General features: G+C 37.0%; 1 protein-coding gene across 1 annotated transcript; it reads left to right on the top strand.

Annotated features, from left to right (window-relative positions):
- The first annotated feature begins 1757 nt into the window (after nucleotides 1-1757).
- On the top strand, nucleotides 1758-22851 carry LOC115927667. The gene is made up of 5 exons (XM_030993819.1): nucleotides 1758-2154; nucleotides 2654-2941; nucleotides 3796-3897; nucleotides 21706-21924; nucleotides 22586-22851. The coding sequence occupies exons 1-5, from the start codon at nucleotides 1758-1760 to the stop codon at nucleotides 22849-22851; spliced, it is 1272 nt and encodes a 423-aa protein (XP_030849679.1).
- Nucleotides 22852-26314: the final 3463 nt, after the last annotated feature.

Here is a 26314-nt window from a genome sequence, read left to right as displayed (position 1 = left end):
CCGCGCTTTTGTAAAATGATTTTGACAAAAAATGTCATGTAATGTTTTTGTACCCCGGCCCCTCCACTCAGTGTTATTTTAGGGTACGCATATGCATGTTCCCTCCTTTTGAAAACACCCCATAATTCCGGTGTGTAAAACAGGCTTTTGTGTACTACGAGCCGGACTTTGGTGCGTGAAAAATACCCCTTTACCGGACATTTTGGTAACACGCATGACCCCTTCGATCACGGAGTTGGGGGGGGGGGGTTGTACACACCGTTAAATCATTCATAGGTTTATGTAATATACGCGTCCGCTTGTGATTTCGTAGAGGTGGGTGCGATAGATCCTCACAGATCATTCAATACTGTGCTTCGCTCCAGCTGATCAGTACAACAGCAATTATATGCATGATTAAATACTTGGAAATGAAGATATACATCCGACAGCGTAGTTTCTAAATAATTTAATTTTTTTCCCAAACCGTTCATGTCACGGGTAACTAGATAAATTGTTTAACAGAGTAATTTCATTGGGCAGAGGGCATTGATGACATGAGATTTATATGAGGGACTATTCATTTGATTTTTTATTTTCTGCAACGTACACATAACATTACAATTTAGCAATACAACATATACAAAATATAAGAAGACTATTGAACGTGTACACAATATAATAATACTTAAAATGATGACGATAAAACAAAATATAACTGAACACTCAACACCAAGGATTATTTATTAAGAAACGTCATCACTGAATTCTTTGTTTGGTGTCTAGGACCTACTACCACGTTTTCTTTTTGATGGAGATATTTTGATTAACTGCATTATTTATTCCACAGTGTCTGATGGTTTCTCATAAACATGGGGTGTTCTACGAGTACTAGACAAGTTTCGTCAGCCAAGACAGTTGATGGACCTTCCTCACCCAACGAGGCGAATGGTGGAGGACCACCGGCAGAAGGGCAGAGCAAACCGTTGTCCAATGACGGTGCTGCTGTAGGTCTAGATGAAACCGATGGCGGTCCTGCACAACCAAAGGTGATTGCTTCACCGAACCCCGAGGGAAAGGCGGATGCTCAGAATGTAGCGATTCAGCAAGAAGGCACTATCGACGATGCATCGGGGACATTGGCTGACATTTCAGATATTCTTATCGTTGACTCTGCAGCTGCTAAAGCAGAACGGATCGAAGAATTCAGTTACGAGGTCAAAAAATGTTTAACCCGTGTCAAAGCCAGTATCAAGCACATCCTGGGTTGTAGATGCTTTCCATGCACCTCGTGTCTTGAAAGGATGGAGGAAATCTGCGAAGTTTCGTGTGACGCCAACATTGATCGGAACGCTGTAGGGGATGGGTTGGGCATTGACACAGACTTCTGCAAAATGTTTGCTTATACGTGGAAGAAGGGAAATATGTTAGAGGAGATTGAAGACGCTGATCAAGACGAAGACCTATCAGATGAGACCGAACAAATGTATACATTCTATAACGCACTGCTTGGTGCCGGTTGGAACTTTTCAGACAACTCTGATTACTTCTGTTCACAAATGGACGAAGATGGGTGCCTGTCTTTGATTGTAGATTGGTTTTTACACATCGTGGACAGTGATAAGGCGATGAACAAATGGGTAGATACACTTGTATTTAGATCGATGAACATATTTCAAAACGCCTTCAGAAGAGTGCCGTCTGTGACCCCTAAGCATCACCGGGCCGTGCCTGCCTTGCAACAGTTTGGTGAGTCGGAAGACATCTTGTCCCAGACAATGGCATTCATGACGTTGGCAAAGCTTGTGAAGAAAGAAGAGGCCGACAAGCTTTCCACCAACTACACCTGTATCGTGTCACTGCTTTCGCTGTTGGAGAAATCTCTCGCCAATCCTGATCATAAGGCAGAGATATGGCAAGAAGCATCCGATGAGAACTTTGCGAAAGCGATTATTGTTAATGCAGAAGAGATAGTTCAATCAATAGTTGAGCTGGCAATCAATGACAACAACAAACGGCTCATAGTAAAAAAAGGAGGCATTCCTTTCCTCGCTAAATTGCTCCATCGAGATTGTTCCCTTGAGGAGAAGACTGCTGCCGCCAATGGGATCTGGGGACTCGCATTTCTCAAGGAACATAAAGAAAAACTACTGAAAAAACAGGATATTATCAACAGTAAGCAAACATTCTTTACTTTTTTTCATAGTCATGATTATAATTTAAACAACTCCATTTGTAAAACGTATGATGTTTAAAATAAATTGTACCATTTGCGCAAGAGGTGTCCTCATACTAATAACAGACTTGACAGATAATTATGTTGGATTTAAAATGTGAAAACAAAGGTGTAAGAAATGGGGAAATGGGCGTAGCTCCTAAAGATATGAACAGCAAGGATGAGGGCGGGGGTGTAAATGTAGTATTGTGTGCTAGTATCTTTTTTAGGATGAGTAAAGAACAACATAAATTTATGAGAAGGAGTTTTCAGTTTACATACAACGATGTGCAGTGACGTGTTGGGCCCACAAGAAGTGCATATTTTCTTGCATCCATTGTACGAAGCATGTCTTGTGTTCAGGGATAGAAGGGCGTTAAGTATGTGTTAAAGTTTAAAGGTTGATGCCCTTCTAGCTATAACAGTCGCTATCATATTTTCTTTTAATTACACAAAAAGATCTGACGGAGAATTCCAAGAGCAAAAACGAAAAACTCCGCAATGCCTGTATGGGCGCTCTCTTCGAGATCTACGAATCCAAACTTCCCGAAGGCCTGAAGCAAAAGCAAACCACTGGGAAAGCAGATCCCAAGTCACCGCCGAAGGAGACGTCGGCCAGTGTGAAGTCCAGTGGACACATCATGCTGAGCTACAAATGGGAACACCCGTCCAAAGCTGTGATGCGAGAGTTCAAGATGCAGCTCAGGAAACGAGGCTACAAGGTGTGGATGGATGAAGACCACATGAGTAAGTTTATCTGCAGACACTTCTCTTTATTAAATAGGAAGATTGACAATTTTCAAACATGACACGAATTTTGATCTTAAAGATACTTGCAGCCAACATCAACTTCTGTAGAACTTTGCAGGAATTATGAATATGTCATGTATGTCCTATCTGTGAAATTTAAACATTAGCAGTGTCCTAGTATTCAAATTATGCAAGGAAACCCGTTTACCTTCTAGACTTCACTATCAGACACTATTGAGTGACCGACTGACATCTCTTTTTCTTTGGTAATAATATATATATACATAAAATGAGGTGTAACAGGTGCATGAGCATTTGTCTCCATCAAAAACCCACTACTTGTAATGCCCAAAATTAAACTGATTGAAACTTTGTGCAGCACAAAACGTACGACCATTCGGTAAAAGGGTCTGAAAAACAGACTGTTACTTAGGTGATTGCAATCACTTAACTCGTTTTGACAACTAATGGTCGTTATATTTCCACTAAAAGCCATTTTGAAGCCCTTTCGTTTTGAGGGAATTTCTAAATTAGTATTGTCTTTCAAATGCTGTTGGAATTTAACCTTTTCATTTTTATGGCCTGCAAATGAATTAGTAATGATCTATAATGTTATTGTTTCATTATTGTAAAGCGCATACATATTTTCTCTGAAGATATAATGCGCTAAAAAAGTATAGGTTATTATTATAATCATTATTTAATAGTATTAATCCTCTTTTCTTCTTCTTCTTCCCTTTTTGCCCCTTCTTCCTCTCCTTTCTTTCTTCGTCATTACCCTCTTCGTTTTTTCCTTCTCTTTTCTTGTTCTTCCCTTTCTTCTCTTTTGTTCTTCTTATTTCTTATCTCAGTGGGTGATAAAATCGGTGCCATGGCAGACGCCGTAGAGAATGCTGATATGATCATAGCTTGTATCACACGTGGTTACCAAGATAGTCAAGACTGCCGTACAGGTGAGAAAAGATTTACCTCTTGTTCTCATAAAATAATATGCTTTTAATGAATGCAGAAAAAGTAGAGTAACAGAGCGAAACAAATTTGAGGGAAATCGGATAACTATTAAGGAAGTTGTGACTTTTGTAAAACGTATCAAAAACTATGGAAAAATGGAAATCACTACACAAATTGCCAATTTGGTTATCAGTCTGTGAAGTCGTTGCCCAACTATTCATCAATTGTTGTTTATATTTTCATCCCGTTAACTTTCCTTTTTATCCCCCCAAAATTGATTTCCCCATGCCTTTGCCCAGGTCATAAGATTTGTACCATATTCGTGCATGACATTTCACAAAGTCTGTCATGAACTTTGAAGAGTTGATACTATTTTTTAATATTGTTTATTAATAATCATTGATTTTTATATAAATAGTTTATCAAAATTCAACATTTTTCATGAGCTAAATCACAAAATCATCTTACTATTAATATAACTTGGATGTTGGTGTGAGGAAACAGGATTCTTTATAGGGGGAAATGGGAAAATTATATTATCAATGTAAAGAAAACAATAAGTGGATAGTGGGTCACTGGCGTCATAGACTCATGAGTGAGTTGCCAATTTGTCTTGTGATTTTCCACTTTTTACATGTCATTACAAATTCATAGCTTTCTTATTAATTATCCGATTTTCCTCAAACTTTTTATGATTGGTTTGTCTGATATTTCTGCCTATATTGAAAGTAAGTTATTTTTGGAGTAGTCTTGCCCTTCAAAGGGAGAGGGCCGTTAGTTTTTATATGCAGAAGGTCATAATTTGCTAACTGACTAGGTGGAAATATCATTAATGGGTGCACGAGGAGGCGCGATAGCTCGGTCGGAATCCGGCTCGTAATCCGGCGACCTGGGTTCGAAACCAAGTCAATGCGCTAGTGCCCTTTGGTAGGGCATTAATCATCATTAGCAGGTCCCTCGGAAGTACATAAATCCGTCGGTCCTCTTGTTGCTTACTAACAAGCATTTATGCAACCTATCAGTTGCAATGGTGCTCATTGAGTTCTGGTTTACGCGATATCATTGTAAAAGAGACTGTGTAAAATCAATTGTAAACGTTTGATTATTCATAACATAAAAATGGGTGTAAAGTGTTGGGATTTGAAATTATCAAACAGATAAGAGAATGACGAAAGGATACGCACAGTCACATGCACGGCACACATGAATTTCGTATGAATCTTTGGTTTATCATGTAGCTATTTCTTGCCATTTTGGGAATATAAAAGCATTTAAAAGACAATTCTTTCTTTTCAAGGGAAATTTATTTTCTGATAATCTTTCCCGACCGATATGAAAACAACGAAAGAGTTCACGTTTTTTCCTACCTGTACCAATTACTCGAACTTGATATTTTCACTAAAATGGAATTTTCAAGTTGATCTTAATATGTCATGTTTTCAGAAGCGTCTTATGCTTACGAATGCAAAAAGCAGTATATCCCAGTGAAGGTGGATGACTTCAAAGCTTCTGGTTGGCTAGGCGGTATCATGGCAGGGAAGATCTACTACATGGTTCAGAAAGCCGAGCTTGTCTCCGAGGTACTCAACAGCATCATCGAAAAAGAATTCGCAGTGAAGAAAGAAACGGCCCAGAATGTGAACGCTGCTCCCGGTATGTCACTAACACTGTAAAGGGATAAAGGGAGAGAGAGAGAGAGAGATAAAGATAGATAGAGGGATAAACAGAGATATATGAATAGAGAGAGAGGGATATATAATAAAGAGATATAAGAGAGAGAGAGAGAGAGAGATAAATAGATAGAGAATAAAAGAGAGAGAGAGAGAGAGAGAGAGAGTATTGCTATATATATAAATAAATATAAAACTTAACAGAAGTAGTTCATATCGTTTGATTTTGTCCTTGGTTAAGTGATAAGTGGCTACTCTGTGGGATTTTTGTATACCAATTTTATATAAATAACTCAACTCAAAGTTTTCTTTATACTTCTCCCCGTTTATTAGTTTTAAGATATTACATAGTAAATGACATAATAGGAAAATGCATTAGCATCATTAAAAGTATTGATGTATACCTATAATTACAATATGATTATATAGAAAACAAATTTTAGTTATGTATAACTGTTGTATAACTTTATGTATACTTATAATTATAATATTATTATGTAGAAATGTATTTTAGTTACAGTGAGTACCGATTTACCCAGCTGGAAAAATCAAGGCGGGAACATTTGAGTGAACTTTATCAGATTTGCAGATTGGTAATACGCGAATGATGGCATGACCAATGGAGATTACGCTAACATTTGTGATATTTTGTTAAATAATATATAAATATACATGCTCGTTTCGTTTCTTTTACTTTAATTTTCCTTGAACGGTCTCCCATCCCCAGTGCAACAACCAAAGCCACCTCCAGCAGAATCTCAAGTATCCGGATGGGATTCCAAGAAGGTCAAGAATTGGCTGGCAACTAACAGCGTCACAACAAGTAACAAAGCTTTGAACAATCTCAATGGAAACCAATTACTACAATTGAAGAAACAACTGACCACAGTCCCACAATCTTTCTACCAGTCTATGAAAGATGATCTAAATGTCCCCTATACTGATGTCCTATCTTTTGCCTCTGCTCTTGAAAAACTGAATTAACTCTTTGCCTACTGGAACCGGGTGGTCCCTGTGTTAAGCCTTTGGGAGTGAGATAATTCAGCAGTCAACAGGTTAAGTCATAATCATAATCATGATGATAATGATGATTAGAAGGTTTACACTCTATATACCACACGAATAATCTCCCTGAGTCATATTGTAAATACCATTAGAAAGATATACCAAAGGCCTAAAGATTATAGAACTGGTCCAATGCAAGATTAATCTGTAGCGGGGTGGTAAAATGACTGTCATAGAGCTAATCGAGATTGGACATAAATAACTTTGCAAAGAAATAATGGTGCCCCAAGCAATCGTGCCGTTTTGGATGCCTATTCTTTTGTACACGCATGAAAAACGATAGTTCGGAAGAAAATAAAAGGAAAATACCAACTAGATTGACGGATGGATCTGTCATTCAGAACAGCTTTTGTCCAGAACATCTGATACGAGAGCGATATACAGAGAGATAGAGAGTGAGAGATATATACAAACAGAGAGAGAAAGAGAAAAGAGAGAGAAAAGGAGAGAGAGAGAGAGAGAGAGAGAGAAAGAGATAAAGAAATTTATAGAGAGAGATAGAGACAAGATTTACATTGCACTGGAAATGCTAATTGATCTTTAGCGTTCTTGAGGGTGACATTTGTTTGCAATTACTAGGAAGAACAAGGTAGATATGCAGTACTCTTGCTCATATAATCAATGTTTGTTAAAATGGCGATTAACAACTTTGTTGTTGTTAAGATTTACAAACTTGTTCGTCACACCAGTGCATTTGAGATAAAAATTGACATCTCGTAATGCGATTGTATCGTTAAAGGGCAATCCAAGTCTTGTAATTAGTTAATTTGTAGAAAGGCGGAAAAATAGAAGAAACAAAATGGCAACAGTAAGAAAGAAATTGGAACAACAATAAGGAGGTAAAAAATGTCTGAAATATGAAATCTCTAATTAAAATATATATGCGAATCTGAAATTGGCAGTTTGGTCAGTGGATTATATCATAGTCACTAACTGGGGGGTGTTTCACAAAGATCCTAAGTTGAACTTATCTCTAAGTTGGACTTAAAAATTATGGAAAGCCATTAGCATCATTGAAAATATTTTGTTAAAGGTATTTTAAAAGGCATAAAATGTTGATTCAAATCATTCATATTTTCTATTATCATGGGAGATTTCATGTTGTTGACGTGGAATTTATGAAAAGTCTAAAATACTTGAATTTCTGCTTTTGAGTTTATTTCATTTTAAGGCTCCAATGGCTGTCCATAATTTTTAAGTCCAACTTAGAGATAAGTTCTACTTAGGATCTTTGTGAAACACCCCCCAGGTCTCCCGTTTGTCAAAAACACAACAATCATACATTTCTTATTTTCTCCTTAGTGCCTTCTTCATTGGGGCACTACTCAAAGTATAATATGGAGAGCATATCCTACTAGGGGGTGTTTCACAAAGATCCTAGTCGAACTTACTTTAAGATGGACTTAAAACGCATGGAAAGATGTTAGTATCTTTGAAAATATTTTTAAAAGTATTTTTAATAGGCATAGCATGTTGATTCTAATCATTCATATTTTCTATTATCATGGGAGATTTCATGTTCTTTTCAAGTTCAAGTTCAAGTTTTATTTCAATTCAAATCCATAAAAAACATATGAGATACAGAATATATACAATATAGAAAACACAAAATACACACAAAATGGAAACATGTCTACAAATATATCGGAAATATAAAAAGTTAAACAGCAATAGAAATGAATTGGGGAAACTGCAAATAAAACCGTAAGGTTCTGTCGAGGCAGCTCCCTGTTATTAAAAGATACATATACAAGTTCCAACAATTGGCTATAAAAAGTATAACAATAACAAAACAGTGTACAAAACATAGGAGACGTATTAACATGCAAATATTATAATTATAGATTTAAAAACAGATGAAGTATTTTTTTAGTTTAGATTTAAAAGAGTTTAAGAAAGCAGTATCACGGATATCTCTGGGGAGAGAATTCCATATTTTCGGGCCAGTGTGTCTAAAAGTAAATGAGGAATTTGTTGATGGACATTTTTCAATAAAATAGTTATCAGGATTTCTAGTATTATAATTATGAACATATTTTTTACATTTCATCATAGTGGTAAGATTAATCGGCAGTTTATCAGTTTTATGTTTAAAAACCATGAGTGATATACAATATTGATTCAATTGAAAAATATTTAAAAACTGTAGTTGTTGAAATAATGGTATTGAATGGGCATTGAAATCAGACATAAGACATATTCTTACTATACGCTTGATGTGTTCTTGATGTGGAATTAATAAGAAGTCTAAAATACCTGAAGTTTTACTTGTGTGTATATTTCGATTTATGCTACAAATCGTCCCTATTTTCACAAAGTGACGGTAGTGAGGAAAATCGTCACGCAAAGTGAATGCAATTTTTTTCTCACTACCGTCACTTCGTGAAAACAGCGACGAAATGGCTCTTCATAATGCTTAAGTCCAACTTAGAGTTAAGTTTGACTTAGGATGTTTGTGATACACCCCCCTGGTCCTCCAAAGAGAGAAGACCCTCTGAAGTTAAATATTTTTGTAAAAAATACTTTTATTCAAATTGTATGTGGGAGCAAATGGGATAGTAATCTACCTTTAGTCACTTCCCGGATTATTCTACTTTCCTCGAAGTAGTTTGTTATCAACGTTGGATTTCATTTTAATGTTAAGTTGGGGAGCACATTGGAAAGCCTAATTATTTAGTACATAATATTTGATGTGTTTATTTGTATATATTTAATGCATTGAGGCTCTATAACCATCGACATTATTAATATGTAAAAAAAAATACCTCATACCTCAATCGTTCATGCAATGTAGTATATAATTCAAACAAAAAGAGAATTATTTATATCATGACTAAAACGATTTTCTGTTTTTATCAAACACCATTTATAAGTTGACTTTTGATTACCAATGTTTTATCAATGTTTCATGTTCTGCAGGTATGGGAAGTATTTTTATATTATGTTTGTATTAATCTGATTCCGTCTAAATTCCATATGCTATCAAAGCATAATAATTATATTTGAAAAAAAAAATAATATATTGATGTATGGAATTACATGTTTACCCATCTATAGCAACAATACACAGGTCTACCAACATATTCAAATGGTTCGCATGCTTTTGAACAAAGGTTGTTCTTGACAACTCGGAAAATTGCCCGAGGCTTATTTAACAAAGCAGCAAGTTATGTATGCAGATTGGATTCCAGGTATTGTAGTTCATTCATAAATAGCAGTTTAAAAGAATCACATTTTATTTAATTTGCTTTTTGATCATGTAATTAACAACGACAGAGCAACAAGTATTTCGGAAATGCATCTACTGATTGAGGTTGCGTATAAAAGGGCATGAAATGGACTTTCTTAATATGTTTACATTTCTCTTTGAAATTGAGATACCACCCGCCAAATGGATTTTAGGTACCCAATCTTCAAATTATTTGTAATCATTCATGCGTGAAATATGCATCGAATGAGTTAAATAAAATGAAACAGTAGGATGTAAACTTTACAAATATGTGTCATTTGTTAATAATAATTGAGATTAAATTATGATAAAACATCGATAATTCTCGGTTCCGTTTTGAGATTAAGTTTCGTTTTTTCTGGGATGCAGTGTACATCCATTCAATCTATGTTCTGATAACACGTTTATTAATGTATTATAGTTTGTGAATGTAAATAGCAGAGAAAATTTTACGAATTATTATGCGCTATATAAGCCCCTTCCATAATTACTATTATAACTTTAGATGTAAGCTGTATTAAGTCATATTCTAAAGAAACATAAAATAATATGAAGAAATCGGTTTTTCACATATATAAACAAATTACCCAAATTGGTCATAGTATGAATAATTAGTTGATAACTGTAAATCTCGAGATTTCAAATTACATACATTTATCTTGTTTATATATTAATAACGACGACGACGAAGAAAAAAACAAAAAAAGAAATAAATAACGCTTACATTATGTAAACAATTATTGCATTCCACTATTATTTTATTCGTTTGTTGTAATTTTTTACTAAGTTTATTGAGACTGATAAAATCCCCTTTTGAACTGTTATTGCTTTGAATTTTGAAAATTGAATGTGTAATTTAGTCTGTAAATATTGACTGTTTGTTAAAAGAAGTTAGCGAAATATCATTAGGAATTCTATTTTGGTGTTTGAAGTGTATTTTAAATTTTAATCGAAAATAAAATATATGTATGCGTTCGTATCCGCATTGACTTGAATTGAGTTCATTGATTCTTCTGTCACTTAAAATAAATTCATTTCCATTGGTGTACAATAACAAAGATCATGTCACAATAGAATTATACATAACAAAGAAGTATAACGAAATGTACAATAACAAATATACATTATGTGATCACAAAACAGAAACAAAAACTATGGGGTTTTAAGAAAGTTATAGAACCGATCTGTGTCAGATAAATTAAATAGGAAAACCTATTTAAAACGTTCATGTAATAGTAATAGTATCTGTAAAGCGCTTAGAGACATCATATTAAGCGCTATATAAAAGCGGAAGTGTTATTATTATTTATATTGAAGTATAGAAATAAAAAAAACATAATTACGAAAGTATCGCTTTTTATATTCGAATCTAAAAGTGACAAATAGGTCAGTGGATTGTGACTTACCCAATGAAAAAATATCTTTACCATCTGTATCATAGCATTTGAAGCTCCAAAATAAGTGGCAGAAGAATAGGAAGTCGAAGAAGAAGAAGAATAAGAAGAAGAAGAAGAAGAAGAAGAAGAAGAAGAAGACATGTATTAGTTTACCTGTCTCTCAAACTGTAACAGATAAAATACCAAACCAAATTATTTTGCCTTGAGATTTAACCCTTCCCCCCCCCCCCCCCCCCACACACAAAGCTTAGTATTGAAACCTCAGTAAACAGATATGACACGGAATTATGAACAATTATCAACAATGACAAGCATTCCATTGACAAAAAATAAATAGATTTTGTTTTCATAATAAACCGTTCAAGGAAAAGGCTTTCTGCTTAGGTGTCATCATTGTACATGTGTGGAAAACTGTCAATGGTATCATTCACTTTACTCGAGGGCCGTATTTTTAGGTTTGGGAAAACGATTTTTATCCTTATGGCAAAATGAATTTATGAGGAATTTGGTATTTGGACTAAGGCAGATGCTTTTGCTAAGTTTACGCAAACTCAGCAACTTTTGGTCAAACATTAACCAATGACTTGTCCTAATTTTGATTTGTTATGACGGTTAAAATCATTTTCGTAACTTCAAAGACAGCATTGTTTTCAGAATGCTAATCCTAGATTCGAAAACAAGAACAATTATGACAATAACAATAAGAACATTTGAACAATTCATAATAACATACCTGGTGATAATATTAATAATAATAACAATAATATAATAATGATGATAGTGATATCAATAGTAATAGTAACAGTAATAATAATATTAATGATAATAACAAAAGTATGAATAAAAACGATTATAATAATAACAATTGTTAACAACAATACTATTACTTCAACTACTACAACTACTACGACGACGACGACTTCTTCTACTACTTTTACTAACAATATAAATATCAACGGAAATAATCATTATCACTATTGTAAGAAGGTTCTAGGACAATTACCCCCTGGGCAATCACCCCCCGGAAATTTACCCCCCGGAAAACTACCCCCGAAGGACAATTACCCCCCGGAAAATTACCCCCCGGAGAATAACCCCCCGAGGACAACTACCCCCCAAGGACAATAACCCCCCGGAAAATTACCCCCGGAGTATTACCCCCCGAGGACAACTACCCCCGAGGACAATTACCCCCCGGAAAATTACCCCCCCGGACAACTACCCCCCGAGGACAACTACCCCCCGAGGACAACTACCCCCCGAGGACAACTACCCCCGAGGACAATTACCCCCCGAGGACAATTACCCCCCGAGGACAACTACCCCCCGTGGACAATCAGGATTCAATAGCAAAAGACGATCTGATACATTGAGAGATGGCTACGAGCCTATAAGACCCCCTTCATGAACCCATATTCGCTCAAATACTAGCACGTTGTCTTCCTCGTTACTAAACATTTCCCTTTAATACATATACACTGTCGCTCATAAAGGTGGAATATTTTGTTTTTATACCAATTTATGGAATTATTTTAAAAATTATTTAAAAATAATAGATCTAGATAATAGTATACATTCTCAGATTTTATTGATCAATAATTTGCCAATGTGTGCTTTGCGTGACTGCTAAAGCATATGTATGCTACTATGCTTATTAACTAGGGGACCTATGCCCTTAAGTCATAAATGACAGTAATGAGGATTAATGCCCCGCAAAAGGGCACTAATATAGCACATCGACACGGTTTTGATCCTGGGGCCTCACAGTTACGAGGCCATTGCTTTGTCACTGAACCATGACTGTACGCAGCGGGGGCTAGGGTAGGGGGCAGTTTCCATAAATAAAATAAAACACAGAAAATGCAATAAATTTTCAATAATTTATTGTATTTTACCCCGGTTCCCAACATAAACAAATCTTCTGTGTGCCCATGCCTTGAGCCATAATGCATAGCCGTCCAGAGGATTTTTTTATGTTGGGGACCGGGGTAAAATGCAATAAATTATTGAAAATTTATTGCATTTTCTGTTTGTTTTTTTAATTTATGGAAACTGCCCCCTACCCTAGTCCCCGCTGCGCACAGTCATAGTTCAGTGACAAAACAATGGCCTCGTAACTGTGAGGCCCCAGGATCAAAACCGTGTCGATGTGCTATATTAGTGCCCTTTTGTGGGGCATTAATCCTCATTACTGTCATTTATGACTTGAGGGCGTAAGTCCCCTAGTTAATAAGCATAGTAGCATACACATGTTTTAGCAGTCCCCGCAAAAACACACATTAGCAAATTATTATTCAATAAAATCTGAGAATGTAAACTATTATCTAGATCTATTATTTTTAAATAATTTTTAAAATAATTCCATAAATTGGGGTAAAACTAAAATATTCCACCTTTATGAGCGACAGTGTAAGTTATACAACGGCAGTGCGGCTGCTGATTTCCACGAAGGATGTAAGTTTTAGTTAATTGTCAAGCGCTTCTCAAAATGCATAGAAATACATTTCTCTTGAGCAGCGTTATTTCAACTTTTTGAGTCATGGTACCCTCTTAAAAAATGAAAAGTTTCTCCCATTTTGCATGACTCAGGCACTCGCCATGTTCATGGGTGTCGATCCCGGGGGGGGGGGGGGATGGGGGGATATATCCCCCCCCCCAAATATTTTAGGTTGGGGGGGGGGGGGTGGCCTGTCCAATCATCCCCCCCCCAACAATTCACCATCAAAAAAAAAATGAAGAGAAACATTAATGATGAGAGCCCGATGAGAGTAGTTAATGGTTATTACTCGCAAGATGACCATCAATATACACATTTTGCTATCTCATTTTCATAATACATAAATGAGACATCCGTATATGAGACAAGAATAAATTGAATTCTCGCTCATACGGCTTCATCAGGAATTGATCAATTTATTCAGTCAACAGCATCATAGAAATGCAGTGCGCCAAATGCAAAGCCGCAGCGTTAAAAAGCAACGAGCTAAATATCAAGCGCAAAGCGCAAAAATGCAAAAAAGAAGTAGAGAGTGGGAGAGAGAGATAATGAGAGACAGAAAGGATACAGGCGCGTATACAGGCGCGCGTAAAAAACGCAGGCCAAACAAAAAGAGAGAGAGAGAAAGAAAAAAGGAAGAGGACGTAGGAAGAAAAAAGATTAAGAGTCAAGAACGGTACAACGAATCGTCATCTTTCTCTTATAATGTGATGAAACGTCGAAGTTTCGCGCGGGAGGGGGGGGGGGAACTGAATTCAGACAAGGATTAAGAGTCGAGAATGGTACAACGAATCGTCTTCTTTCTTTAGTAACTTAATGAAACGTCAAAGCTTTCGCGCTTCGCGCGGGAGGGGGGGGGGGGGGAACTGAAATCAGACAAGGATTAAGAGTCGAGAATGGTACAACGAATCGTCTTCTTTCTTTATCAATTTAATGAAATGTCAGAGCTTCCGCGCTACGCGCGAAGGAAGGGGAACTTTATTCAAACAAGGATTAAGAGTCGAAAACGGTACAACGAATCGTCTTCTTTCTCTAATAATTTAATTAAAGGTCAAAAGAAATTGAATTTAGACAAGGATTAAGAGTCGAGAACGGTACAACGAATCGTCTTCTTTCTCTAATAATTAAATGAAACATCAAAGCTTCCGCGCTTCGCGTGGGACGGGGAAAAACCCCTCCCTGCAGCCACCCCCTTTAGGGAGCGCGCTTCGCGTGCTCACTACCGCCCCCCTAAAATAAAATCCTTGCTACGCGCTTGAGAGGATAATAACCCAAGTTGCAAGCCCACATGGGTCCCATATTCTCTGAAATGTTATCTTTATTGAGGGTGACTTGAAAAAATTAATAACTTGTAAGGGAGGGGGTGCAACCTGCCACACATTTCTACCTCTTGGTTGCTTTGATCCATTGCCGAAATTATTTTGGCACCTATCACCCCCCCCCCCCCCCCCCCCCCCCCCCCCCCAACCACGGATAAAAATCGACACCGTTGTGACCAACAATGACGGTCGCATACTACCGGGTACCCATTTAACACCTGGGTGGAGAGTAGCAAGTGCAGGTTAATATCTTGAAAAAGGATATTAGTGCCGGTGTCGTGATTCGAACCCTCGACCTGCGCATATCATACTCCCGCATGACAACATAATTATATAGATAACGTGAAGAAAACCTTAATTTCGGATCATGGTCGAGGGCCCATTATACAAAGACAAATACACGATCAGCTTAAAAAGTGACAGAGGATGCATAAATGAAATATTACATCCTAATTTATTTGTTTTGCCATTGTTGGTGAGAGAGGCTGTAAGGCGTACTCATCTGCGCGCAATGTATTATTGAATTTCTTTAAAAAATGTAATTTCTGTTATTTACTCGGTAGCAAAACTTCGAGGGAATTGGGCAACTCCCACCCCTCCCCCTCCCACACTGAAATGAACTTCACAAATAACATAGAAATTGAAAGTTTATGAAATTTTCTATAAAGAGCAATTTGGAGAGAAGCTCGCATTATTTGTCACAGTGTTAGAAATTCCTCGGGGGTGATTGTCATCGGGGATAGTTGTCCTCGGAAGAGGGGGGTAGTTGTACTTGGGGGGAATTGTTCTCGGGGGGTAATTGTTCTCGGGGGTAGTTGTCCTCGGGGGGTAATTGTCCTCGGGGGTAGTTGTCCTCGGGGGGTAATTGTCCTCGGGGGGTAATTGTCCTCGGGGGTAGTTGTCCTCGGGGGGTAATTGTCCTCGGGGGGTAGTTGTCCTCGGGGGTAATTTTCCGGGGGGTAATTGTCCTTGGGGGGTAATTGTCCTCGGGGGGTAATTCTCCGGGGGGTAATTTTCTGGGGGGTAATTGTCCTTGGGGGGTAATTGTCCTCGGGGGGTAATTCTCCGGGGGGTAATTTTCTGGGGGGTAATTGTCCGTGGGGGGTAGTTTTCCGGGTGGTAATTTTCCGGGGGGTGATTGCCCAGGGGGTAATTGTCCTGATACGTTGTAAGAAGTATCATTGCAAACGTAAATCGTGTGATTTTTATGCTTTCCAAACCTAGTTTACTTCAACACCGTAGCCCTCAGCGACAGATTCCATTCATAAAAAGGCTATCGTGAACTAATTAACATAATGGCTTCGTTCGTTGCCATGGGACTGTCACAAACCAACAGTGTTCCCATTAGAGCACACGCAACGGCCCTTCGTGAATTGATTTAATAGCTCGTTATATGGGAAGGGCAATTATATATATGCGGACCAAAAGCACTTACCGTGGGAAAAGGCAACAATTCTACATCAAAATGATAAGCACTATAATAAACCTATTATCATGTGAAACTCCATTGCTTGTAGGAGAGCTTTCGCAAACAGGATCTACGTCCGTATGAGCAGGTAATATCAAGAATAGTTATATTTTATAATTGTAGTATATTGCGTTATGAATGATTATATGTTTATTTCATTATTAGTCAGCAACGTTGGTGATATTTCGATTTTGTGACAATAAACTGTAGTGATAGCTGCTATCTTCAACTCATCATGTATATACACCAATTGAATAAGGCAGCAAGGTTTAAAGGTAAAGATCAGTTATGGTCATGCGATTGCATTGTGAAAGAAACGTTGTGGAATCGATCAGAAAAGGTTGATCATCTAGCATCTAGCATCTAGCATCTGCAAAGAAATTTGGCCCATTCTTCGTAAAGTTACAAGCACTATACACAAAAAGATGTATATGAGACTACCCTATATCTCTCACAGACCATGAGAGAAACAAATTTACCAAATATATGAATTAGAAGGCGATTTCCCGGCAAATTTTTTATCATCATGTATTAGTCAAAACATATTCTTTCACATGATTGGTAATGAGAGTTTCCATTTCATTTTTTTTGAAATTGGGGCGTTTCCAATACTGGTCTTTACCTTTAACTTATCAACCATTTGCGTATACGACATAAGGCCATTTTCGTAATGTAATACATTTTAGAGCACACATGTTTGCGAACTGCCTCGATACAATTGATTTCATTATTCTGTTACAAATAATTGTATTCCAATATAATGCAAACTGCATACTTTAATTGTTGCCAGGTGGGACAAACATTTTGGCATGCCATACACAACAACACGTAATATATGGATTTTGTATTATGATTATTGAAATACAATTATTCTTTACTGGTGAATCTAATATTAATTTCACAGCCCTTTTAAAAGGACGTATGCATTGCATTTTAAAATAGTTCATTCTCCAATCGTCTGGTCTTCAATGTAAGGTTATAACAATGTGTTTTAGGTTAGGTATACAGTTGAAGTCGCTATTGAGTTTTAAGTTAGGTTCAGAAATATGGTTGCTAATGGATTTTAACTAGGTTCATGGCCACGATTACATTTGGGATTAAGATTGGAATGAAGGTTATGGTCACCATTGGGTTTTAAATAAGGTTTAATTTTAGGGTCGCTATTGGGTTTGTAGTTAGTTTTATGGTCGCGGTCGTATTTAAGTTAGTATTAGGTTAGGTTAGGAATATGGTCGCTATTCGGTTTTAGGTTAGGTTTATGGTTATGGTTTAAGAATAAGTTAAAGTTATTTTTCGCAAGGGGGTTATAGTGATAGTTTGGTACACCATTTAATTTATCATATAGATATGTCTTATACGCGAAGATGGGTGCGAAAGAGGTTCACAAAGACTAGGAAGCGTGATCACTCAATATGCTGTGCTCTGCTCAAGCTGACCAACATAGCTAATTTGTATGGTTAAATAACTGAACATTTCAAAACCACCCTCGTTTCTCTCAATTGTTCATATCAAGGGTAACTATGTCCAATTTCACATGTCTTTGGTCACCGGGGACATGACAGTTATATGAGGAACTATTGTAGTTAGGCTTCTGCACGTCATTGCTAGATTCCCATTTTGTTATCTGCTACCACGTTTACCTTATCACAGAGGTATTGTGCACGTTTTTGTTTATTTGACAGTTTCTGATGGTTTCTCATAAACATGGGGTGTTCAGCAAGTACTAGAACGATTTCATCAGTCAAGAAAACTGGAATACCTTCCTCACTCAACGAGGTACAAGCTGGTGGACCACTAGCTGAAGGGCAGAGCAAACCTTTGATCAATGACGGTGCTGATGTAAGTCTAGATGAAACCGATGGCGGTCCTGCACGACCAAAGGCGATTGCTTCACCGAACCCCGAGGGAAAGGCGGATGCTCAGAATATGGCGATTCTGCAACAAGGCACTATCGACGATGCTTCATCGAGGACATTGACTGACATTTCAGATGTACTTCTCGTTGACTCCGCAGCTGCTAAAGCAAAACGAATCGAAGAGTTCAGTAACGAGGTCAAAGCATGTTTAACTCTTCTCAAAGCCAATATCAAGCACATTCAGGAGTGTGAAGGTTTCCCGTGCACCTCGTGTCTTACCAGGATAGAGGATATCCAGAAAGTTTCACGTAACCGCAACATTGATCGGAACGCTGTAGGGGATGGCTTAGGCATTGACACAGACTACTGCAAAATGTTTGCTTATACGTGGAAAAAGGGAGACATGTTACAAAAGATTGAAGACGCTGATCAGCAAGAACTATTACATGAGACCACACCTATGTTCACATTTTATGACACTCTGCTTGGTTCCGCCTTTAACTTCACGGACAAATCTGAATACTGCTGTTTACAAATGGAAGAAGATGGGTGCCTGTCATTGATTGTCGATTGGTTTTTACACCTCGTGGAAAGCGACAAGGCGATGAACAAATGGGTAGCTGATATAATGTTTGACGCGATGAATATCATGCACAACGCCTGCAGCAAAGTGCGGTCACTGGCTCCTAATCATCACCGGGCCGTGCCTGCCTTGCAAAAGTTTGGCGAGTCGAAACAGAGCTTGACACAGACAATAGCATTTATGACGTTGGCAAAGCTGGTGAAGAAAGAAGAGGCCGACAAGCTTTCCATCAACTACACCTGTATCGTAACCCTACTATCGATGTTGAAGACATGTTTCTCCAATCGTGAACATCTATCAAAGACAAGACGACAAACATCCAAGAACAACCTTATGCAAGTGATTACTCTAAGTGCAGTGGAGTTAGTTCAATCAGTAGATGACTTGGCAATCAATGACAACAACAAACGGCTCATAGTAGAAAAGGGAGGCATTCCTATCCTCGCTAAATTGCTCCAACAAGAGTGTTCCATGGAGGAGAAGACCTCTGCCGCAAACGGAATCTGGAGACTCGCATTTCTCAAGGAAAATAAAGAGAAGCTGCGAAAAGAACAGGGTATTATCTACAGTAAGTAAGGATTCTTTACATTTTGTCATTATCATGTTAATATTGAACAAAAATGTTCACAACTTGTTATGTAAACCGTTTGGTAATGTTACCATTAGTGCATATGGTGTTTTCATAACGATAACAGACTCGGGATAACTTTGATGGATTAATGTTTCGCTTATTAAGTTTAAATCATTGGTGTAAGAAATGGAGGGGGGGGGGGGCACCCCCAACAAAAGTATTTGGGTAGCCACCATGATATGTATTGCAAGAATTAGGGAGGGGTGGGGTGGGGAGTTATTACAAGTAAACAACAAAATCACTTGATGAAAAGGAGTTTTAAGATTGAATATTCCCACCATGTTCATTGATAACATAAAACGTTGGGCCTACAAGAAGTGAACACTTTCTTGCATCCATTGTTAGAGAAGAAGCATTTTGTGTTCAGAGAGGGATTAGTTAAGTATGTGTTACTGTTCATTATTTAATGCCCTTTTTGGCTATAAACAGATGATATCATACATTATTTTTTTAACAAACAAGATCTGACGGAGAATTCACAGAGTAAAAATGAAGAACTTCGCAATGCTTGTATGGGCGCTCTCTTCGAGATCTACGAATCCAAACTTCCCGAAGGCCTGACGCACAGGAAAACAGATGTCGAGTCACAGCAGAGGGCGCCGTCGGACAGTGCGAAGTCCAGTGGACACATCATGCTAAGCTACAAATGGGAACACCCGTCCAAACCTGTGATGCGAGAGTTCAAGAAACAGCTGCGGAAAAGAGGCTACGACGTGTGGATGGATGAAGACCACATGAGTAAGTTTATCTGCAGACACTACTCTTAGGAAGAATGACAATTTTCAAAATGATTTTAAAAAAGAAAATCTAAATGCATGTCTGGTTTCTGTCTTTCATTCAACGTTGCAACAAATAATCTAAGCCGGCGAATTCCGAACGTTTTTTGACCAAGTGTTTACAGGAAATGAACTTTTGAATAATATTTTTATTATTTAAGCGTTGTTAATTTAATGTGTCATCAATGCATGATGGTAATTGCATGTAATTCAGAAATTATTATCCCAAAAGCTAGAGCATGATTATTCATGAATGATCTTCTTCTTCATTATTCTTCTTTCTCGTGTTTCCTACTTCTTCTTCCTGCCCTTCCCCTTTTCTTCTCTTCTTCTTCGATCTTTTCCCTCTACTTTCGCCTTTTCTTTTCTTCTTCTTTCCATTCTCTGTTCTTCCCTTTCTTTGCCTATGTGTTCCTTCTTCTTTCTTTTCTCAGTGGGTGATAAAATCGGTGCCATGGCAGAAGCCGTAGAGAATGCTGATATGATCATAGCTTGTATCACACGTGGTTACCAAGACAGTCAAGACTGTCGTACAGGTGAGAACAGATTAACCTCTTCTTGTGATCAATGTCAGTTAACTTTAATATAGATATAGTCGAGTTCTGGTTAAGCGATTGCTTAGTGAAAGAAACGGTGTGGATCAATCAGAAAAAAAATTTGATCAACTAGGTATCGGTATGTTGCTGCAAGGTTCTGGAATTGTCAAAATGATAAGGAAATTTGGCCCAGTCTTGGTCAAGTAAAAAGCTCTGTTTACAGAAAGATGTAAATGAGACTTCACAAACATTTGGCATAATAATCGGAGTTCATTTTTTAAAGTTTTTACTTGTCATATTTAGAATATGAAGGCATTTGCTTTTCAGGGAACATAATTTTTCTGATGTTCATCCACACTTGCAAAGTAACAATAATAATGCTCACAAATGTAATATCACATTCCAGAACGTTGTTAAAAAAAGTTTGGTGTAATGAAGGCTTCAGGCCCGGTCAAACAGCGCTATGATTAGTCATCATATAAAACTAGGTGCAAAAATGTGGGTTTTAAGATCATGAACATCGTAAGAAAGTGACGCGAGGATACGACAGTCAGTAGCGAGGCACACATAAACAAATATATGGGACTACACAGATATTTTGCGTGACAGTTTGGTCCATATTTTAGCTATTTGTTTCTATAGTTTGGAATATGAAATCCTTTGAAAAATAATTCTTGCTTCTGAGAGGTTAAAAACAAAATCCCCAACCTGTACCATTTAGTCGAACTCGACATTCTTCTTAAAATTGAATTTTCAAATGGATGTGTTATGTCATGTTTTCAGAAGCGTCTTATGCTTACGAATGCAAGAAGAAGATTATCCCTGTGAAGGTGAGTAATGACTTCAAAGCTTCTGGTTGGCTAGGCGGTATCACGGCAGGAAAGATCTACTACATCGTTCAGCAAGCTGAACTTGTCTCCGAGGTACTCACCAGCATCATCGAAAAAGAATTCGCAGTGCAGAAAGAAACGGTCCAGAACGTGAACGCTACTCCCCCGGCCGGTATGTTACTCACGCTGTAATGAGAGAGATAGAGAGAGAGAGAGTGAAATATATATATATATATATATATATATATATATATATATATATATATATTGTACCTTTCTCGCAAGCCTTAATGTAATTAGTTCATTTCCTATGTTTTTTTTCCTTGAATACGTGAGACGTAGCTACTCTGTTGGAATTTTGTTTATCATTTTTTCCTATTTTTTTTCATAATTAACCCAACTTTTTTCTCCCGACATACTTTGTAATGCTTCTTTACTACCATCACTATATGACATAGCATATAGCACAATATGAATAAGCATTAACATTGTTAGACGTTTACCTGTATCCTTATAAATATATACAATATTATTATTTATGAATGTTTTCTAATTATGTATAACCATTGTAAAACTATTTATAATACTTATAATTGTAATATTATTAAATATAATGTATTTTGTTTACATGAAGTACAAACTCACCCGGCTGGAAAAATCAAGGCGAGATATTAAACTTGATCAGCTTTGCAGATTAGTCATACGCAATTGATGTTACAACCAATGGTTATTACGCTCAGATTTTGTAATATTTTGTTATAAATAAATGTTATATAATATATATATTTTAATGAGTTTAGTTTCGTGTACTTGTGCTTTATTTTCCTTGAAAGGTCCTTCGTCCCCAGAGCTAGAAGTACCTCCAGTCAAATCTCAAGTACTCGGATGGGATTCCAAGAAGGTCCAGGATTGGCTGGCAGCTAACAACGTGACAACACGTAACAAAGCTTTGAAAACTCTCAATGGAACCCAATTACTGCAACTGAAGAAACAACTGGTCACAGTCCCACAAACTTTCTATCAGTCAATGAAAGATGATCTTAAGGTCCCATATACTGATGTCCTATCACTTGCTGCTGCTCTTGAAAATCTAGATTGAGTCGGAATCATAATAATGATGGTAATGATGATGATAATGATGACGTTTACACTTTACATACCACGAAAATAATCTCCCTGAGCATAATTGCAATTTTATTGTACTTCCAGAGCAAAGTTAATATAAAGGAGTGATAAAAGAACTGCTGAAGAGTTAATCAAGACTGGAAATTAATAATTTGTCAAATCGCGTATGCTGGCCTAAGAAGTCGTTCCGTTTTGGGTGCCCATTATTTTTGTACAAACATACGCTAATGGAAAACGATAATTCGGGAAAAAAAGAAGAAAAAAGCTAATCAGATTGACGAATGTATCTGCCATTTAGTACACATTGGAGGAGAGGGAGATAGAAAGAAATAAAGAGACACAAAAGGAAAGAAAGAGACGGAGAGAAAGAAAGAGAGACAGAGAGAGGAGAGAAAGAGACAGGGTGAAAGGAAGATATATATATATATATATATAAAGAGAGAGAGAGAGAGAGAGAGAGAGAGAGAAAGAGTGTGTTTGAGAGAGAGAGAGAGACATAGAGAGAGAGAGAGAGGTGGAGAGAGAGAGACAAAGAGAGACAGATACACATTGCAATGGCAATGCTAATTACTCTTTAGCATTCCTGAGAGGGAAATGTTTTTGACAATCACTCGGAAGAGCAGGGTACATTCTCATTACTTTTGCTAATATAACAAATGTTTATTTTTTGTTCGTGATCTAAAACTTCGTACATTTTGCGATGTAAAAACGTCTTTGTCATATCCGTGAATTTGCATAATATAAAGTCACGGCAATTTTAAGATAAAGTTGGGTTCTGCTATTGTGATGTTATGGTTAAAGAAATTTTGGAAGCACAGTAGTATAGCTATAGTAAAGCTACAGTTTAATAACCAAATTACTCATATACCCCATTTTGTGTGTTTCGTAACTTACGAATGAAAAGTGGACTTGTCGAATTTAGGTCTTTTGTTAAATATTATATCTGTTTTAATTGCCATTATACAACCATGTATTCTATGTTCTCATGAAACGTTTGTTAATGTATTATTGTTTAAAAAATGTAAATATCATAGAGAATGTTACAAATCCTTACGCGCTATACAAGCACTTTCCATTAATATTATTATTATTATGTTTCAGCTTTATTAAAGCTTATCTGCCATAGTTTACAGGAGGGATTCGACCGCTCTGCAAGGTCACTGGACAGGTGGTTATCTCATCAACTCAGCTCTCAGTTAACATAAGAAAAAGAGGATCATGGGGGACCAATGGTCACCGATTAGGCATTGATTGTTATATAGAGGGCGCAAGTAGCTACCAGTAGTGCAGTGGGCCTTTTAGTCACGTTCTGAAGAAACATGAAATTGGATGGACAAATAAAGTTTCACCTAAAACAATAAAAAAATTAAAGGAATATAACGTAATCATTTGAAGTGTCAAAAATTGAAGTACTGAAATACAGACCTGTGTGATTTTCACCATAAACATGATATATGTGCATGTACACGTTTTCAATTTGTCTCGTTCTAATCATGGAGTTAACTCCATGTTCTGATATTCTTTTACTAGTGCAGAACGCTGGAAATGAAATATACCTGCAAAATTAAGGTATTCTTGATCTATTCAACGTCAACCTAACGGTTAACAACATGTATTGGATATTGTAAAAGTCAAAAGTGAAGAGTTTGGTTTAAGCATGAATGTCAAGAAAACTAAGTCACTGATTTTTAGTAGAACAGAGAATAAGCCTAGAATATGTTTGAAACTCGATGGACATATCATTGAGCAAGTCAGTAATTACATCTACTTAGGACTAAATATCACAGATGATGCCAGATGCAAAGCAGAAATACAAAGAATAATATAATTTGCTCGGAATACATTTCTGGCAATGAAAGGATTATTCACAAATAGAAAGGTGAAATTTGCGCTTAGGTTGAGACTAGTAAACTGTTATGTATGGTCTGTTCTATTGTATGGAGCAGAAACATGGATAATAAACAAGGCCATGGGAAATAGAATAACATCTTTTGAAATGTGGATCTACAGAAGAATGATAAAAATATCCTGGAAACGAATGAAAACAAACAAAGAGATATTGCACATGGCAGGGAGTAAACAAATTGTACTATTAGGATAAGTTATGGAAAGAAAAATCAAATACTTTGGTCATGTTAAAAGGCCCCAAAGCCTCTTAAAGGATGTATTGAAAGGAAGAGTGGAAGGAAGTAGACCTAGATGGAGACCCAGAATCAACTGGGAATAGAATGTCAAGAACTAGAGTGGACTAAAACTGCAAGAGTGCACCAGAATGGCAGAAGATAGAGCGAAATGGAGAGATGTTGCAATCAACCTCCGAACTGGGTGAAGATACTTAAATAGATAGAACGGTTAAAAGCCTTCTCAGGTTCAGGTATAGCACACCATACCTACATGCACAAGTGTAGTTCTGTATTTACGTTTAAGAGTTGTCACTTATTTCCTGAATTAAGTTATGTTACATTAATATATAAATACAGTCTGAGTCCAAAAAAAAAATTACACTTAGAAATTCGCTAATTATTTTAAATATATTGATGAACAGTAAATTATCATACATCTTATGCAATAGTGTTTTATGTCAATTCATTTGGTATCATTTTTGTGTGGAATGTGGTCACGCTTGGACGAACAGGAGACACTGTTTAAGAGAGTGCAAAAATCGAAGGATGGTGAACCTGAATATAAACAGAAGCCAAAAATTGTTTCCATTGTTCACTTCAGTTATATGTTTGTCTGATTTTTCTCGTATTTGATTTAAGCGAGGAATGTTTTGTATCAAAGCGGAACGAAGTATTACCCAGATATGGACATGTTTACACTGTAAATAGTATCCATTGTATTTTTTTCTCTAAAGAATTTATTCGACATAAACATGTTTTGAGCTTCTAAGCACCCACGTTCCTCAGGTTACAATCAGTGATCATAACATGATCTTTTTTTTTGGGGGGGGGGGGGGCTAAAACCTACCAACATGAACACGATTACAAAATATTTCAATCGAGGTACGTTTCCTTTCAGAAATTTTCTTTCAAATATGGTTTTCTTTTTTTGTTACCCTTGTTACGAGCCCAGCAGTATGAACTTTCTTTTTCACCTACGATACTTTTGACATGATATTACGAGTGTGTCAGTCCGTATACCGTGGAATGACCAACTGGGTTTGCTGTGGGCTGTTGTGGTCGAGTGGATACGTCGCCGGACTGCCGATCGCAAGGTCCGCGGTTCGAGTCCCGTCGCCGCACTAATGTCTTTTGACAAGACATTGATTTACATTTGCCACACTCCACCCAGGTGAAGTAAATGGGTAACTGGTAGGAATGTATTCCGTGAAAAATGCTAGAGCGCCGTATGGCAGCCGTGCTAAAGCCAGGGTAATAATCGGGTCAAATCTGACTGACATGAGTGCTATACAACAACCCACTATTATTATTATT

This window comes from Strongylocentrotus purpuratus, unplaced genomic scaffold, assembly GCF_000002235.5.
Source record: "Strongylocentrotus purpuratus isolate Spur 01 unplaced genomic scaffold, Spur_5.0 spur5_scaffold_20, whole genome shotgun sequence".
NCBI classification, from domain to species: Eukaryota; Metazoa; Echinodermata; class Echinoidea; order Camarodonta; family Strongylocentrotidae; genus Strongylocentrotus; species Strongylocentrotus purpuratus.
This window is presented reverse-complemented; position numbering and strand designations above follow the sequence as displayed.

What these genes read in the sequence shown, in the direction of transcription:
- LOC115927667 (XM_030993819.1), top strand. Translation starts at nt 1,758, where the DNA reads ATGGCATTCATGACGTTGGCAAAGCTTGTGAAGAAAGAAGAGGCCGAC. An exon ending in GATGGATGAAGACCACATGA is followed by an intron (nt 2,942 to 3,795) that starts GTAAGTTTATCT and finishes TTCTTATCTCAG; the next exon opens with TGGGTGATAAAATCGGTGCC. An exon ending in TAGTCAAGACTGCCGTACAG is followed by an intron (nt 3,898 to 21,705) that starts GTGAGAAAAGAT and finishes TCATGTTTTCAG; the next exon opens with AAGCGTCTTATGCTTACGAA.